The sequence below is a fragment of the Anabrus simplex genome, chromosome 4 (genome assembly GCF_040414725.1).
Source record: "Anabrus simplex isolate iqAnaSimp1 chromosome 4, ASM4041472v1, whole genome shotgun sequence".
NCBI classification, from domain to species: domain Eukaryota; kingdom Metazoa; phylum Arthropoda; class Insecta; order Orthoptera; family Tettigoniidae; genus Anabrus; species Anabrus simplex.
In genome coordinates this window covers 247,187,933-247,207,549 of record NC_090268.1, presented here as the reverse complement: position 1 = coordinate 247,207,549, position 19,617 = coordinate 247,187,933, and the positions used below count along the sequence as shown (strand labels likewise).

General features: G+C 37.5%; 1 protein-coding gene across 1 annotated transcript in view; it reads right to left on the bottom strand.

The window, feature by feature from the left end:
• Positions 1-12,324: 12,324 nt before the first annotated feature.
• The window catches only part of LOC136872244 (glutamate receptor ionotropic, kainate glr-3-like), a 121,029-nt gene continuing 113,736 nt past the window's right edge, over positions 12,325-19,617 (bottom strand). The window contains exon 6 of the mRNA XM_068227383.1: positions 12,325-12,609. Coding sequence (XP_068083484.1) covers positions 12,325-12,609 — 285 coding nt within the window. The remainder of the gene's footprint in view (positions 12,610-19,617) is intronic.

The window sequence follows — 19,617 nt, the reverse complement described above, 5'->3', positions numbered from 1 at the left end:
TCAGTAAAATAAATGATGGAAATTTAACAAAATTGACCAAAACTGGGAAAATGAAGCTCAATCTAAGGTAGAAGGGGATGAGATACGACAAAAAGTCATAGGACCAAAGTTGTAGATCTCTTCATTCCATGACAGAAAGTGTAATCCGTATATTGATAGCAATTACTGTTCAGCCACAAGATAGCTCAAAATGAAAGTCTGCACCGTCATTAAATTTGGTTTAATATTTCAACTTTTTAGTGGGTAAAATATTAAATATTTGAGCATGTTGCAAATTCTATGTCGGTTGCAGGCTAGGAGCTATAACTTTGCCAAATTTTAATTTTGTATGGCCCTGCATCATGGCGTCCGCCATTTTATTGGGGGAGGGGGCAAAATAAAAAATTTGAACTTTTTGGAATTTTTCCTTGGGTTACAGCCTAATAACTATCAGATTGCCGAATTTCAAGTTCCTAGCTCATCTGGAAGGGTCTAAGCCAAAAATTGAGTCCGATATTTTGATTGGGTGGGGGAGGGGGCTAAATATGAAAAATTTGAATGTTTGGAAGGCCAAATGAGACGTGTGTAGAAGTGTGTTTGAAGTATGTGAATTGGTTTTGTAGAGTTGTAGTTGACATGCAGTGCTTGCAGTCTCCTTGTGCTTCATGATAGTCAGTTCTTAAAAATTGTGGTTTATTGATGTGTGAGTGTAATGTGTAAATATTGTGAATAAAATTAGTGTACACAACTGACAGCATTTTGTGTGCATCTTTGTGGATACAACTTCATCCTTTTCCTTTTACTAAGGCCACATAGAATGGGTATTTGTTACTCCTGTTAAAGTTAACTTAAATTATTCATTTCCCTTTAAATGTAGCTGTTGAGCAGATAAGATAGTGAATTCTTTTTGGTTTTGGTAAAATGTAGATAGGCCCTAGTGCCTTTAAGATGCCTGAACTTGTAAAATTTGGAGAATAGTCTCCTAGAGAGTATTGTATGGAGCAAAGACACTCTTCCTACTGTTGTAAATTTTGGAGCTCAGTCTCCTTGAGGAGTTATTGAAGGTAGCAGTAGTGTTCTTGTTGAAGTTGTTACAGGGGAGCTTCAAGCTCATGTTGTTAAGTTATGTTGTCTGTTCTAGACTTTTCTTGAGCTCAGGAGCTAAACTTTTGTACCTGACTATTTGTTATTGCTTAGCAAAGTATAAAAACTGAAAAGGAAAGAAAAACCTAGGAAAGAAATATATTCAGAATTTTAAAGTTTTAAATTAATATTTAATCTTTTCTATATCCACTCAATCATGCCCGCACCTTCTTTCACCTCTGTGTTCCATAGAATCCCCGGAACAATTATTAGTATTATTTACGTAGTTATGTACAGACTTTATTTGGTATTAATTGTGGTCATATGATTTATTATTTGTGTGTTGTATGGTCTGTCTTGTGTAACAAAACATGTGAGGTTATGTCATGACATGTCTGCTGTATGTATATTAATATGACTTTAATTAGTGTAAGAACACTTAATTAATAGTATATAATTTATTATAACATGTAAATATGATGTATAAATTCAATGTAATGTTGTGTAACACGGGGTAATAGTCCAGAACAATACATCTTTGTCACTAGAGGTTTATAGAATGTTCGATCCATTTGCACATAGGTTAGTGGAGACTCGAGAAGATTCAAGAAAAAACATGTTGGGTCATACTTCTCTAGAAGCCTGGCCAGGCAATGTATATAAAGAGGAAGTCTTGGGAGACGGTGTAGAGTTGTTAGCGAGACTTCTTAGTGAAAGTCGTTAGTCGAGTGTGTGAACTCATGTTGTGATTTTGTTGTGTTAGTAAACGGTTGAAATGCTAATGTAGCAGTGAAATATTTGTGAAGATGGCAGTTCATTGATGTGTGTGTATAATGTGTATATAACTTGTAAATAAAATAGTGTACACAATTGTTAGCATCTCGTGTGTGCATCTTTGTGATTATGTCAGTGGCGACCGTGACAGAACTTAAGAATAATTTTCGGTAGTAATAAGAGTGTAAGTGGAAATCAGAACAAAATGTAAGTGATACTGGAAAATATGTCTGTAAAACAACTTCGAGGCGAACTCGCAAAAAGAACTCTTCTGATGAACAGCAACAAGAAATCATTGAAGACACGGCTACAAGAAAACCTCATTAAAAACGGTGAAGATCCCGAAAGGCTTTTTATCAAGGTGGACGAACAACTGGACTTGTTATTGGAAGATCAGGTAAATATAACCAAACTGTGTTCCAACTTGATGAGCATGATACAGGCACTCAATAGTAAGATCTCCGAAGGTAATTCTGCCTTAACGGTACAGATTTCCGACAACATTTTGAAAGTAAATGACAAAACTTTAGACGTCAATTCCATCTTAACAGAACAGATTTAACAAGTTAATTCAACCTCAACAGAACAGATTTCCGAACAAATTTTGAAGGTACATGCAAGATTTCTGAAGCTATTACAGTTTTAACCAGACAAATATCTCAAGTGTACACACAGGTTTACGAAGTAGAACAGGGCTTAGAATCGAATATTTCAACCGTAGATGATAAAATTTCATCCCAAATTAGCAATGTCACCAACCATTTAACTCAGCAGATATCGGACATCAGGTCAAAACTGGGGCAGGTTGAACAGATCGATAATAGAGTAAGCCAGCTGGAAGGGGACATCTCGAACCTCAAGGAGGAGGTGGAAACCCAGGTTTCCGACATCAAACAGCAGATTGAGGGGAGAATTTCTACCGTTGAGGGAAATTTTGGGAAACGTATCTCTACCGTTGAGGGAAATTTTGGGAGCCGTATTTCTGCCATTGAAGGAAGCTTAGAAAACCAGTTTTAACCATCAAGGGAGATATGCAGAATATGAGAGAGAGCATCCTTTATGTAGTAGAAGATAGATTAACTCAAACAGGGCCTATCACCACACCTTCAACACCCTCAAACCGAAACGGCAATACAGGACACCTAGACCTGAAGAAGGAGAACCTGACTAACTTCATCGAGGGATCGGTCAGTCTACTAGGAAGGACTAATCTACCAGAGGACATCATCATCATCATCATCATCATCCTCCTTCCAAGTATTGGATCATGTGTCCTGTTACGATCTTGCATTTTCCCTCCATCTCTTCATCGGACGTCCTACAGATCTTTTTCCTCTGGGTTGGTATCAAAGAATCTCTTTTGGCAATCTACCAGGTTCCATCCTTTGTATATGATGTTTCCAGCTTTCCTGATAACTGTAGATGTAGTCAGTTATCGGTTGTACTTTCAGTTCATTTAGCACCTCTTCATTACTTTTTATGGTCCCATTTTGTATACCCTGCTGTACGACGCATGGATATCATTTCTCATGCTACAATTCAAGACAAGTCTTGAGATCTTAACGTCCTTGCCTCACAACTGTAGCAAAGTGTTGGTTTAGCTAGGGTATTATAAGGGTGCAATCGAGTATGCTTCTGAACAAGTGATGGTTTCATGATGTTGTTTATTATTCCTGTAGTTTTTGTGAATTTATTAATTTTTGCTGATATATCTAATTCTGATTGGTATGATAAGTTGTACCCGAGACAATTGAACACATTTACTCTTTCCAGTGTTGTATTATCTAAACATATTTTACTAGGAACCGGTTCTCCTCCCTTGAAGGCCATTATTTTTGTCTTTTCTGTTGAAATAATCATATTCATTCAACTTGACGCACTGCAATTAAAGGGGCAAGCTGCTACTTAGTAGAATAACTTGAAGGGCTTAAACTTAAACTGGACTGATTTCAAGAGGGAATCCCTTGCTAGGTTTAATTCTGAAGGGGTGAAGAGCTCTGTGAAAAGGAAGCTAGCGAGTGATGCACAACCCACTGGCATGAGAGCTAGCACGTTCGTCCTCCAGAAGTACCAGCTCTTCAAGCGGCTGAATCCTGAAGGGAGCAAGAACGAGATATTACCAGACATCGTAGAGCTACTCTATGACAAGATTAGACCCCTAGTGAAGGTATCACAATCGAGATCCTTTGATGATCTGCGCAGAATCATCGCCCAGTTGGAAGAAGAACACAAGAGTAAAGCCACGGAAGAGACCAGCTCGGTTAGGAAATGCTACCAGTCTGGAAGAACGGGACACCTGAAGAACAAATGCCCCACTCCGGCATCGGAAAAACTAGGTCCGGCCCATTCTGGCTTGGTACTGGGAACAGGAATGCACCTCAAGAACCGACAGACAAGCAGCCCTAGACAAGTAGGAAAGGGATTGGTCAGATTGTAAGCAGAAATGATCAACCTTGCCCGGCTATCATCTTGAGGATAGGCAACAAGAATTTTTCAGGCATACTCGACAGACAAGCAAGCCACTCATTTGTAAATGGGACTGTTGCCAGATTACTATGGCCTATGAAGGAGACAGAACACCGATAGTCGACTCGTCTAGAGGGAATTCAAGATGTGCTACAAGAACTTCCGGGTTGATGGAGGACTCTTGATGTACAGATCGCACCTCTCTGACACGCCTGCAGTAGTGGTGATCCATAGACAACACACGACGGACATCCTTGAGAAGTTCCACAACAGCACTAGCCACACATGCAGGAGGTGAAGAGATATATCAGTCTATTCAAAGAAGATTCTTCTGGGTCAACATGCGGAAAGACATCCTTGACTATGTGAAAGTGTGTTATATCTGCACCTGCACCAAGGCGAGCAACAGGAAGGCAGATTCCAGTCAGCAAGGAAGATGGCCACAATGCCTTAGGAAGATCATAGCCCTGGACTTGATGGGTCCTTACGCTAGAACACAGTGGGGTAAAACAGGACTCTTAGTAATCACCATCCTGTTCACAAGATGAACTGAAGCCTTTCCGATACCAGAAGACATGGCGGGACGCATCACCAGTCTTCTACAGGATGAGATATTCAGCCGTTACAGTTATCCACGGTGCATTCTGTCACAGGAGTCAGTTCATGTCAAGGAAGTAGCAGCAAATGATGACTGAATGGGGTGTGGAACACTGGACCACCCCTATCTACAACCCAAGGGCTAATTCAACAGAATGATCGTCGCCATAAGACCTATCTGTGTCGGTGCGACGTAAAGCCCCTAGCAAAAAAAAAAAAAAAAAAAAAAAATTCAACAGAATGATGGAACCAGGAGCTAGAAAGGATGCTACGGGTCCACCTAATAGACAAGGAACATCGACTGTGGACCGTCAGATACTGCAGTCACTCTTTGCCCTGCGACGAAGCATCAACCGTGTCAGTGGGTATTCCCCAGCAAGGCTGTTCCTTGGTCGACAAATATATGGCACCAGAGATTGGGAGATTTGTCCACCACCCACTTCTGGTCAAGATGATGAAGCTGTTTCCCTAGCAGAGTAGTAGCATAAGCAGCAGCAGGAGATCAAGGAAAGGCAAGCTTTGGCCGAGAAGAGATCCCTTAAGAGATAAGAATTTCATAGTGTTCCATATTGAAGTGAAATTACTAATAAGTTGAAAGAAGATATATGATGGTTCAAACTTTCAATACTATTAAAATAAGAAATGTAAGTTTTACATTCCTACTTAATTATTGTTGGTGCCCGAATTATTTAAACTTCGCATTTTATTTACCTGTGCATTGTCTTTTATACTTATTTGTAATTGGCTGAAGATGACCAAGAAACCGGTACCAATTATCCTGTTAAGGTTCACGCATCAGAATTGCGGTGAGTCACCCAACTGCTGCGCATATACTGTAGAGTAAGCCTAGTACTGCCACGGGTCCACCTGGAGGAGAGGCTACTAATGACACGGCAAAATCTGGGCATGAGGAGGAGAATGGCATGAAGTACCACCCAGGAGGAGGCTGGCAGCGAGTCGACACCGCCCCTGACATGGCACAATCCGGTCAAGAGGAGGAGAGCACATCCAGTGACGTCAAGGAAGAGAGAAGATATAATCTACGACCGAGGCAAAGTCGATGAGTGAGATAGACTTTTGAAATTGTTTCAAGTTATAGTGGGGGATATTGATGCAAGTGTAACGGACTAGTAAAACTTGCAAACAATTTTCTAAACTGATGGGTAATTAGTAGAAATATCGAGCTCGTTTAGCACGTGTTATTATTGTTGTTATTATTATTATTATTATTTATGGAGATATGTATGGACTTTATTTGGTATAAATCGTGGTCATATCATTTATTATTTGTGTGTTATATGATCTGTCTTGTGTAACAAAACATGTGAGGTTATGTCACGACACGTCTGCCGTATGTATATTAATATGACTTTATTTAATGTAAGAACATGTAATTAATAGTATATAATTTATTATTACCTGTAAACATGATCTATAAATCCAATGTAATGTTGTGTAACACGGGGTAATAGTCCAGAACAACGCATCTTTGTCACTGGAGGTTTATAGAATGTTCGATCCATTTGTACATAGGTTAGTGGAGACTCGAGAAGATTCAAGAAAAACATGTTGGGTCATATTTTTCTAGAAGCCTGGCCAGGCAATGTGTATAAAGAGGAAGTCTTGGGAGGCGGTGTAGAGTTGTTAGCGAGACTTGTTAGTGAATGTCGTTAGTCGAGTGTGCAAACTCATGTTGTGATTTTGTTGTGTTGGTAATCGGTTGACATGCTGATGTAGCAGGCAAATGTTTGTCAAGATGGTGGTTCATTAATGTGTGTGTGTGTATATAATTTGTAAATAAAATAGTGTACACAATTGACAGCACCTCATGTGTGCATCTTTGTGATTACATCACAGTTGCAGAACCTACTTCCTGCTCCCTTTTCTCCCTCCTGTTATCCTGTTCCACCTCCCTTTTCCTATCCTCTAATCTACATTTCCATTTTGTCCTATTTATCCCTTCCTGTGCAACAGTTCCCTGTTCCTCATCTTCCCTCTGTTGTTCTACCTGCAGTGACTCGTACTGATTTCTCAGCGATATCCTTTGCCTTAATAACTTAGCCCACTTGTCTTCTACAGTTTCTCCCTTTCCTTTCCTTTCCTTTCCTTTCCTTCCCTCTTGTATGCCTACCATATCCTGTACTTTGTTTGAGGTAGACCTACCTTCCTTCCTGACCTCTGTGAGAATCATAATTATCTCTCTCAAACTTTCCAACTCCTCCCACAGCCCCTACACCTAGATTCCTTAGCCATTCCTTACTCTTCTTTACAGAAATAAAAAATCAGCAAAAATAAAATAACATATTCTGCAAATTAAAAAATCAAAGGAAAGAAATATTGTCTAGAATATTACACAAAAGATCATGCAACAATAAAGTAAGCAATGTACTAACTAATAAAATAACTAAACTACAATACTACTTAGGCATATTATTATTATTATTTCTACTATTGAGGTAGCCACAAAGACGCACACAAAATGCTGTCAACTTGTGTACACCAATTTTTATTTAAAATTAATTATTTACACATTAATCACACATAACCTAATCAACTGCCATCACAAACAAGACACATAAACAAACCACCATCTTTAACAAATGCCTATCATGAATCACATGGAGATTGCAACCTTGAAACAGTTGACTGCTGACTGCTTACATTAGCATGTCGGCCTAAACGCAACACATGCTCACGAAAACAACTCCACCTAAACAATAACTCCACTCCACCATCAAGACCACTTCCTTATTTATGTCGCCTGGCCAGGCTTCTAGAACGATGTCACAGCATATCTTCTAGTAAATTCTAGAGTGCTTAATACACAGTTAAAGTTGGAAGGAAGGTTCTCCATTGTTCTCATCTTACCTAGTGTTATTCTGGATATTACAATGTGTTGCACAATACTGTAGTGGATTACACACCATATGTACAGGTGATAATAAATTATATACTATTAATTACAGATTCTTACATTAACTAAACTTGTGTATACACACACACACACACACACACACACACACACACACACACACACACACACACACACACACACACACACACACACACACACACACACACACACACACACATAGCACAGCACATGTTTCATGACATAACCTCACAAACAATGTGATTATAAATAATAATGATACTAATACTAATAAGTGTATGTAAACACTTCATAGCCATACCTCACAAGTTATAATAATAATCATAATCGTAAAATAATAATAATAATAATAATAATAATAATAATAATAATAATAATAATAATAATAATAATAATAATAATAATAATAATAATTTGAGCTTGATACTTGCATTATTTACCCACGTGTTAAAGAATATTGTTTTCAAGTTATATCAGTGTTATCGCACTTGCATCACTATGCAGTAACAGAAAATAAAACTGCCATTAAGCATTGAAATATCAAAAGGACTACACAAGAATTGCCTGACAACATTAAATGCATACATATATTTTTAAAAATATTTTAAACATAATATGCTGTAATGCAAATGAAAACTGCCATTAAGTTAAGCTGAAATACCAATTTAGCAAGCAAGACACTATATAATACAATAATTACATTATAATTCTAAACTGCACTATACAAATTTAATTTAAGAATTGCACACAAGTGTGCATAATGAAAGAACATCACATCTTACAATAGGAGATGAATGAGTTTGTTCTTTTTCCTTTACCGCTGGTAATATGATATCTGTCAAATGGCAGGTTGCAGAGATCACAAACACAGTCCTGTTGAGGTTCATGGAATGTTTTGTGTTTAGGGAATCTGCCCTAAATGCAGATCAGTAGTGATTGATTGAATTACAAATCACAAATGATGTGTTATGTGCCCTTTATTCTGTAATGGTCCTTTAGAAATATTTCTGTACAAAATATACAAGTATCATTGTATTTTAACACAACATTTGGATAAAAAATTGAAATAAATTACATTAAAATGTTGTGATTTAGGGCCTATGCCTTTTTTCCTGAAACAATGCATTTACATTTTCTTGTGAATGAAAAATAAATACTCAAATAAAAAAAAAGCAGGATAGTACATAACAGAAGAATGTTTTTGAAATATTTAAGCCTGAACCTGAATGGAAATATTATATTTAAATCTCATTATAGGCCAAGTCCAGTACAAACAGTCCTTTTCATTAATCATCTATTCGATCCAATCACCACTTTCTTTATCCAGATACTTACACAAACTACTCACATCTTTTAGTTTTGATTCACTGATATCTGGAAAAAGAACAGTCTCTGGTTGTAAACATAGTAACTGCTCTTCATTCATTCTCTTCATAAATTGAAACGGAGTGAACACTGGATAATAGTTCTTGGACACATCCGGTTTAAATCACACATTGCATCAAACTGAAGTTGTATTTTAAGATGGAGATTCCAGAAAAAATGGGGTGAGAGATGTTTCAAAATTGAAAACTAGATGGGTTCTGTCTGGATGTAACAATCGCTTTGCTGTCCCAATAGTTTCCTTTTTTGAAATATTTGAGTGTACAATTCCAAAGTTCCTGCCGTGCTGACAAAATGAGTTGCCACAAACTGGATACAAATGTATGATTACAATTCCATGAACTTTGGAACAAGAACAAAATTTGAGTAATGTGGAGTTTCTATTCTGTCCACCAGCTGCGTCTGATAACAGTACAACATTTTTAACACCAGGAAATTTCTGTAAAGTTTTCAGACAATTAAACAAAAATGACGCTACTGAATCTGCATTCTTTTTTGCCTGGGTCTCCATGAAACAATAAAAGTATGAAGAGTTATCACTGAAAACATGAATACAGCCATAACCATAGCAAACATTTATAAAACTGGCTATTCACATTTGTTTGAGGAACTGGATAGTTTAGTACAAAAAAGGAAGTGCCAGTCTTTGCCTCTCCTTTTGTGAATTTCTAATTGGACTCTGCATTCATTTAGTGAGTCCTGTGCTAACTTTCCTTTACACTCCGAGCAATAATCTCAAATGTCAGTCTTGGGTCCTTTAAAACCATAGTTAAAATGTGATTTGAGGTTTTAAAAAATGTACATTAGACATTTTCAACTCTCTTGTAGTCTTCTCTTTATAGTACTCTCTGAAGGAGTTATATAGATCCTTCACTCCTAGTTCAGGATTATCAAAATATAGGCGAGATGTTTTCTATGCATAATAATGGCTTGTGTCGCGTGGAATGGCTGCTGAATCAGATCAATAAAATATAAAGAGTGGGAGGCTAAGTGTGGCCATGCATTAAAGGTATGATTTAATCTTAAGACTATTGAGGGCTGCCATTAATAGAACATCCTTGAGCTCTCTGTAATGTAGGTTGCCTGCTGTAAATGCATGAAAGTGGGCATCTGTTGTCAAAATTTTACCATATTTTCTTTTTTGTTTGATTACAATTTAGAACAATATAAACTTCTTGTGATTCTTTGGTTTTGTCATGCACTTAGCCAGATATGCAGATATGCAGATTTGCAACTCCAACCGATATGCAGAATCAAAGTTACTAAAACAGTTCTCTTTGCAACATTTGGTAACTAAACAAAATTCCTTGTCGTTAACCTCAGTGCCAGAAGTACAAGTGTAAGTTTTTCCACTGCACTTTCTTCTTTTAGCAAGTTCACGTTTTGAATTATCATGGCTATATCTTTTATGTCTCTTTTTAGGATGATTGTCTTGTTCCATGACTGTCAGCACTATTCACACACCTCGATAAAAATAATGAACCAACACACTTCACAGCAACATCACAACACAATGAAAACAAAAGCTGTAAATATTATGTCAAAGAGTAGTCAAACCCAAGTGTGCCAACTTTTATTCATACTGCACAGGTTAGAGCTGTAATATCATAACAAAATTTGGTGTGCTTATTCTTTGGAACATAGTGGTTCTTTGAAAATGATTACCAGATAAAGGGCACATAGGGCCACATGCCCATCTTCAGGAAATGTCCTCCATTGTTTCTTATGCATGGTTAAATTTGCTAAATATCTTTCATGACCAAGCAACTGACAACAGTTGTTTTTGACGAAGAAAGGGTAAGGAAAGGATTTATACCTGTGAGTCTTGTGTTTCGAAGATATGGGCAGAACATAATACAGAACTCTGATAATTAGAAGAAGGTATTTCCTAACTTTCCTCAAGCACAATGCACCAGCCTCTACGGCCCCACGTACCACAAGCCCAAGAACAAATGGAAACAACATTTATATAACTTTCCACTTCAGGACAGAATTCTCCTCCCAAGTAGAAGTGAAACCATCACAAAGTGTTTACAATTTGCTTTACGCTGTACAGGCACAGACAGGTTTTATGGCGATGACGGGATAGGAAAGGGGCCTTAATTAAGATACAGACCCAGCATTTGCCTGCTGTGAAAATGGGAAATCATGGAAAACCCACTATCTCCCAAATGAAAGCTGATAGCTTTGTGACCCAAACCGCACAGTCACTTGCTCGGTATCACAAAGTGTATTTATACTGTAATTCAGGAAGTGAATGAATTAGGGAAAGGCGTGTTCAGAACAGATGAACATGTTTCAATTTGTAAATTGTGCAGTGTGAAGTGAGTGTGTAAAGGAAGTCTGTTGTACAACAGTACATTAAGAGAAAAACAGCTGAAAGCTGTAACGAGTGTGAAGAATAACAAGTGTTCCCAGGTTCTTCGGTGGGGGCGTGGCAAAGTACTACATCCAGCAAATCATTATGTCTACATTTATATACACTCCCAAGTAAATTAGGAGATAATTATTTCTGTAAAAAGAACAGCTGAGCAGTGAGTAGATGAGGAATATATTACTTGTAAAACATTTGTTACTCAGTCACCAGAGTTCAGTTTGGTCAGATATTTTAAAATCATCCTTTACTTATTTCATAGGATTTTTACATATGTTCAAGGGCATTTTATCAATCATTTTCAGTGATTTTTTTAAGTCAACATCTGTCCCTTAGTTATAATTTTATCATGTAATGATGCTCATTTAACAAGCTTTTGAATAAACCCTAGGTTTGTGGAAACTAAAACTACTTTTATAAATGAAGACAATCGAGAGGTGAACTTTACAGAAAAGTGGGACACTTTCTATTGTCAGTATCTTTAGAATTTGCTTTACGTTGCACCGACAGAGATAGGTCTTACGGTGACGATGGGAAAGGAAAGGCCTAGGAGCAGTCGTGGCCTTTATTAAGGTACAGCCCCAACATTTACCTGGTGTGAAAATGGGAAACCACGGAAAACCATCTTCGGGGCTGCCGAGAGTGGGGTTCGAACCCACTATCTCCCGGATGCGAGTTCACAGCTGCACGCCCCTAACCGCATGGTCAACTCACCCGGTGCTGTCAATATCCTTGTTTCTATTATTTTATCGTTAATATAAGTTTGTTTTGTCTCTTACTTATAATCAATGAGTTCTTTGTACTGGGACTGCCTTTGGAGACCAAATCCTAATCCACTGGTATAATATCGTTTGGAGGCAGCTCCAATCTGACAAGCTTCCTCAGGTGTAAAATTCGTAGTTAATGCCTGTAGGCAAGAATCTTCTTGTCCTAGAAAAATGTACTGTGGACTAAACAGTACTCTATGCAAGCCCTCCACAGTATTTTCAACAAACTGTGATGGATTGTTGAGCAGCTTTATCTCCCACAGTCGGCCCTCTAGAGTTGCAGGTTCAGCTTCCTGTAACAGACAATTCATTTCATTTATATTTTAAAATAGAAATTTATACATGTGAATCTGTTTGAAATATGTAGCATACTTCACAACATCCTACAAATTTGAAATTTGGCATGTAGATAGCTCCCATCATTGCAGATGATGTAAAGTATAAAACGTGACTTCTTATTAGGAGATGGGAGCTACAAGGGAGCAAAATGACTATAAAGTGTGTAGCATCAACCCACAACACACCTGAGGTAAGATATTTACAATGCTTACCGCTGTCATATGATACTTCATGTTGACTGTTGACAACGTGATGGGATACTTTATGCGGCACTTTGCTCCTGGCCAAAGAAGCCGCTAGCTTCTTGGAGATTCAATAGTTAATATCTCCCTAAATTATACTATTTTTCAGCTATAAAATACTGTACTTTTGGATTTGTTACTAATATAGCCTGAGACCAAGATTTAAAGTTAGACAAAAGAAGTTGGATTTTCCTTTCCTCACAATTTCTTAAAGAGTGGCGGACCTATTGTTTCTATAAAGCATTGCCTACCCTGTGCAAAGATGGGTGGACTGATAATATAGTAAAATAGTAACTACTGTACATAAAATGGGTTTTTTAGATAAAGAGAAATAATGCAGTATAGAGAGTGTGGTATCTTATACAGCTCCTGGAACCTGTATAGTATACAACTAGCTACCTGCCTTGGCCTCGTACAGTAATAGTTATGAATTTAAGGCGGTAGCTTACTTTTAACTGCCAAGCAAGTTGACCATGCTGTTAGGGGCAAGCAGTTTTGAGTTTGCATTAGGGAGATAGTGGGTTCGAACCCCACTGTTGGCAGCCCTGAAATTGGTTTTCCATGGTTTCCCATTTTCATACCAGGCAAATGCTAGGGGGCTGTAACTGGCCATTTCCTTCACACTCCTAGCCCTTTCCTATCCCACTGTCGCCATAAGACCTATCTGTGTCCATGATGTAAAGCAACTTGCAAAAAAAAAACTTTTAACCAAGGACTTATAAGATTTCCCTATATACAACATTAGTTTTCTTTCCTCCAGTAACAAACACAAAAAGATTTTGTTTTGATGTAATATGTGAAAGGAATACCTAAAGCTGTCCACAAGAAAAAAATTCTCCACTGAGAACAACTCCAGGCACGTTAAGTGTCTGATACTATGCTTTGTTTATTGTCATGCCAAGACAGACTCTTCGTGGGAATTGGACTCGTTTGAAATCAAAAGGAAAATTTGAACGAATCAGAGGGATTGTTGGTATTAAGATCACTTTTTCTGTGTCACAGCCAGTTAAATTAGTAGCTTCAATCAAAGTTTTTCAAAATGTCAACTACCAATTGCATCCCATGAATAACTTCGGCAGATATAGATTACATAACAATATAATAAATAGGCAGCCCTACTTTTCAAAATCAGCTTGTGTGATGGCAAGCCGGAAGGATGGAAAGAATTTAAAAATTTTGTAGGGTAATGAACAGCTTCTTCACTATCAACTGCTGTGTATACTGCGTAATATACTTAAACCTGGGTAGAGAATTTGGAGAAAGATGACTCCCTTTGTCTTTGTGAAGTCATTCTTTCTCTGCCCTGTGACATTTGAGAATCCCTTTGTTGTTGGTTTCATTGTTAAATGATACACACATTTTTTTAATACAATGTATTATGACCCGTATTTGCTTTCTGTCTTGCCGGGATGGATTATCATAGATTTTATAGAGATAATGAAAAATCACTAGAAAACTGTTAATTATTGTATTGTAGCATATTTAACAAATGCTGGCCGAAGTTGCCGATAGCTCACACGCTGGCTCGCGATCTACTAATCGTTCTGAAGCAGGTCAATTATATTTCCATATTTCAGAAATGGAGACTGTGCCAGAAATGAAAACGATGATATCTCCAAAAGTAAAGACGAAGAGAACGTTCTGTAAATTACATCTTAATCTTCATTAGATACTTGAGGGGAATAAACAATTTATTTTGATAAGGATTAACTAATTAATTTTAAAAGTATGTTTTTAAATTTGACAGCTCTTTACTGCAAACTGTAACATCAAAACAATTACAGTGGTTTATGTCTTAAAGATAGATATATGCTGTTGTGTACATTTTTGTGGAACTTACTATGCTGAACAATTCTCACACTCATAGTATAGAGCTATGCTTAATGGTTTAGCCTGTGTAAGCTAAAAAGGCACTCAGATGACCATTTTTTCTTTTACTTGCTTCATTTAAATCTTTATGGTAATATAAAAACACTAATAGTGGTCTATGTGTTAAAGATATATATTTGTTGTTGTGAACATTTTTGTAGAATGTTTTATGATAAACAATTCTTACCCTCATAGTTTAGATGTATCTTTAATGGTTTAGCCAGCATAAGCTAAAAAAGGTGTGCAGGCAACTGTTTTTTCCTTTTTCCTTGAAGGTGCAGTCCCAGCATTTACCTGGGGTTCAAATGGGAGACCACAGAAAACCACCTTCAGGAATGCTAAAGGTGGGGTTCGAACCAAATGCCAACTTTGTAGGGGAATCTATGTGCTATTGCAAAAGAGATGCCGACACTACCAATGAAGACACTCAGAATAGAGTCAGTCGGTCGGTCGGTCAATGATCTGATTTTAGGACTGGTGCCGTGGTGGCAGATTCTCTATCAGTTGTTTACCTAGCCTCTTCTTAAATATCTTCAGAGAACTTGGAAATTTATTGAACACTTCCCTTTATAAATGATTTTAATCCCTTATTCCTCATCCTAAATATGAATACATATATACATACATATCCCATGTCGTTCCATCTTAAGCGATGGGTCGGTGAACGTGGCTTCTCCACCAGTTGCGGTCTCTGAACTTCTCTCCTTCTTCGATGCTTTCCAAAGTATGTCCTCTCTGTTGAATGTCAATCTTCACCATGTCCTTGTACCTGAGTCTTGGTCGCCCTCTTGGTCTTTTGTCTTCAAGTTTTAGATCATACATTTTTTTTGGAAATCTCTTATCACCCATGCGTCGCATATGTCCATACCATCTCAGTCGCTGCACTGTTATTTTGTCCTGCAGACTTACAACTTAAGTTTGCTTGCGGGTTTCCTCATTACAGACTCTGTCCCTCCGTGTTTTACTGATCATGCAACGGACAAATTTCATTTCTGCTGCCTGGATTCTACTAACATCTTTATTTCTCATGGTCCATGTTTCGCAACCATAGGTCAGGATTGGTACGTAATAGGTTTCATATATGACTCTCTTACATTTTGTTGGTATTTTCTTGTTCCATATTATGTCTTTAACTATTTTGTAAAAGTTGCTACCTGCCTGAATTCTGTGAGAAATTTACTTGTCTATAGAACCAGTATCCGAGATAACACTTCCAAGATATTTGAATTGATGGTTCATCTGTAGCTGTTTCCCCTCCATTTCAATGTGTCCCATTGGTTGTCCGTATCTCTTCATGACCATAACCTCACTTTTCTCTTGGCTGAAGACGAGTCCATATTCTTTAGCAGCTTCTGTCCAGGAGTTTATTTGTCCTTGAAGATCCTCTTTATAGAGTCTCCCCACAAGCATATATCATCCGCGAACAAGATAACTTTCATTTTCTTACCTCCAATGGTTTGGTGAACTTTTCTCTGAATCTCGTTCATCACAGTGATGAAAAGAAGAGGAGACAGAACACCACCCTGTCTTAACACAGATTTTATATCAAAGGTTTCAGTCATTCCTACAGGTGTTTTGACTTTACTTCGGGTATCTTCATACAAATTCTTGATCCGGTGTATCATGTCATCCTGTATTCCAATTTTCTTCAGTGTTTCCCACACCTTCTCTCTGTTCACTGCATCAAATGCTTTCTTGATATCCAGAAAGGATAACCACAAATCTCAGTTGTGTTCGTAGTATTTTTCCATTAACTGACGGACTGTAAAGATTAAATCAGTTGTTGATTTCCCCTTCCTGAATCCATGCAATTCACATTTAGCAATTCATCAAAGTAAGTCCTCCAAGTCTCTTTGATCTTCTCATCTTCAGTGATCAGATTTTCATTATGAACTCTTAGGTATTTGGAGTGTTCTTTATCTATATCTATTTATCCTATACAGGAATATTTGCCCTAATTTGTCCTCTCGAATTCCAACTTTACTTTTAAAAACCCTGCTCAAGCTTATTCGTCTACTAATGTCATTCTACATCATCTCTCCACTGATAGGTTGGAACATACCACTTTTTGGTCAAACAGCTCGTCTCTCTCCCAAGTCTTCCCAGCTCAAAATTTTTGTAATACTACTCTTTTGTTGGAAAGCACCAAGAAGAAATCATGCTGCTTTCCTCTAGATCTTTTCCAGTTCTTGTATCAAGTAGTGCTGGTGAGGGTCCCATACATTGGAACCATACTCTAATTAGGGTTTAACCAGAAACTTATATACCCTCTCCCTTACATCCTTACTACAACCTCATAACCATATGAAGAGATCTGTAACTTTCTTTACAACCTCATTAAATAATGTTATTTACCGGGCAAGTTGGCCATGTGGTAAGGGGCACGCAGCTGTGAGCTTGAATCCGGGAGATAGTGGGTTTGAACTCCCACTGTCGGCAGCCCTGAAGATGGTTTTCTGTGATTTCCCATTTTTTGCACCAGGCAGATGCTGGGGCTGTACCCTAATTAAGGCTACAGCCACTTCCTTTCCACTCTTAGCCCTTCCCTATCCCATCGTCACCATAAGACCTATCTGTGTTGGTGTGATGTAAAGCAAATTCTAAAAAATAAATTTAAAAAAATGTTATTTACTTTATGTCCCACTAACTACATCTACAGTTTTCAGAGCAACCTCATTAATGTGATCACCCCAATGAATACCATTCCTTATATTAACACTTAGGTACGGTACTAAGAATGATCCCCATGAGGTACTATCACCCCATCAACACAGTAATGAAAACTGAGAGGACTTTTCCTTTGGTGCAACTTACAATCTGATTTTTCATTCCGTTTGCCTCGTACTGTTGTTTGCAGTCCATCTCACAACACTGTCTAGGTCTTTTTGTAGTTACTCACAATTGTGTAACTCATTTACTACTCTGTACAGTATAACATCATCTGCAAATAGCCTTATCTGTGATACCAGTTCTTTACTCATATCATTCATACAGAGTGTAACTTAATTATACTGACAAAAAGGAATTAAGGGATGCTCTTCATATTATGTAAAGAATGATGGCGCAATCAGATTGGCGGAGAAAATTAGGTTAATTTGTTACTTCCAGGAGCACAATTCAAATTGTCGAACTTGCGATATTTGCTATGCCAGAGCACAAATCGCTGTCTGCTGCTATGCTTCAGAGAAGGGAAGGGAAATGAGGGAAAGTGGGGTATATGATAAACAGACACAGAGATAATGCTCGGTGCAAATGCACTTCCCACCCCCAGTAGGCAGCATACAGTGATTTTATTTTGTCCATATTAGCTACTGATTTTTCAGTATAAATTCAAAATCAAATCAAATCGAATCAAATCAAATCAAAATCTCTTTATTTGCAAATGAGGTGTCTACCTCGGTGGCAAATGGTACACTAAAATACATTATTGTCAAGCACTAAATATTAAATTAACAAGAGAAGAAAATTTTTCCTATAATACAATATTATACAATTTACGCTAACAATGTTTTCTATTAAACACACAGCTCATCCTTAATAAATTTATATTGTTTACAAAATTCTAATTATAATATCTCCTGTACTACTTGCAAATATAGTCAACTGATATACAGTATGTGGAATTGCTTCAAATGATACTATAAAACTGGTATAACATTAATATTTACATTGCATTTATTTATTTACTATTTTTTTTTACCCGTTCTGGATCCTAAGTAGCATAACGACCTGCTGCGTCTTAACCAGAGCCCCTTTTGCCACCACTTTTCAGAGTTCCTGAAGGGCCTTCACAGCTACCGTAGCGGTCCCAGGGCCCTCGAAGTCCCCACTGTACTTCACCCCTACAGGCAGTCCCCTACTTTGGCTGTCCAAACTCCTTAGACCAGAGGATGGAATTAATTTATTCACACACATTTTTTTATTTACAATAACCTGCACCGGTCGAATGCCCTCTATCACTTCATTTATTTTCTCTGTTGCTGTTTATTCTCTTCTTGAATATCTGTACAGATTTTGGAAAAGGATCAAACACTACCCCTGGTAAACTGTTCCACTCCTTCACACCCTTCCCAATGAATGAAAATTTACCCCAATCGCTTCTGCTAAAATTCCTTCTAATTTTATATTTGTGGTCAGTCCTGCCGATATAATTATTTTCCAACTGAAGCCTCTCACGGATATCTCCCCATGCTTCTTCTCCTGTATAGGCTCTATATAATCCTGTAAGTCTAGTTTTCTCCCTTCTCTTACTTAAAGTTTCCCACCCAAGTTCCTTTAACATTTCTGATACACTACTCTTTCTCCTGAAATCCCCTGTTACAAATCTTGCTGCTTTCCTCTGCACACTATCTATTTCTTTTATTAGGTATTCTTGGTGAGGATCCCAAACACTGTTTGCATATTCCAATAATGGACGAACCATACTCAAGTAACTTTTTTCTTTTAATTCTTTGTTGCATCCTTTAAGTAGCCTCATTATGACATGTAATGATCTGTATGCTTTCCCAACAATGTCATCAATATGACCCTTCCAGTGCAAATTACTTTCAAATCTCTCACCTAAGTATTTGCACTTGCCATCTTTTGGGATAACTACCTCATCCAAAGTATATTCAAATTCAGTTTTAAAGCTCCTGTTTGTAAAAGTTGTAACAGTTGATTTGCCTCCATTAACCTTCATATTATTTTCTTCAACCCATTGTTGGATACTTTCAAGGTCCCTTTGTAATTCTGAACAATCCTCAATGTTGTTTATTTCTCTATAAACAATTATGTCATCTGCATACAATCTTATTTTTGATGTTATATTGTTCCCTAAATCATTTGCGTATATTAAGAAAAGTAATGGAC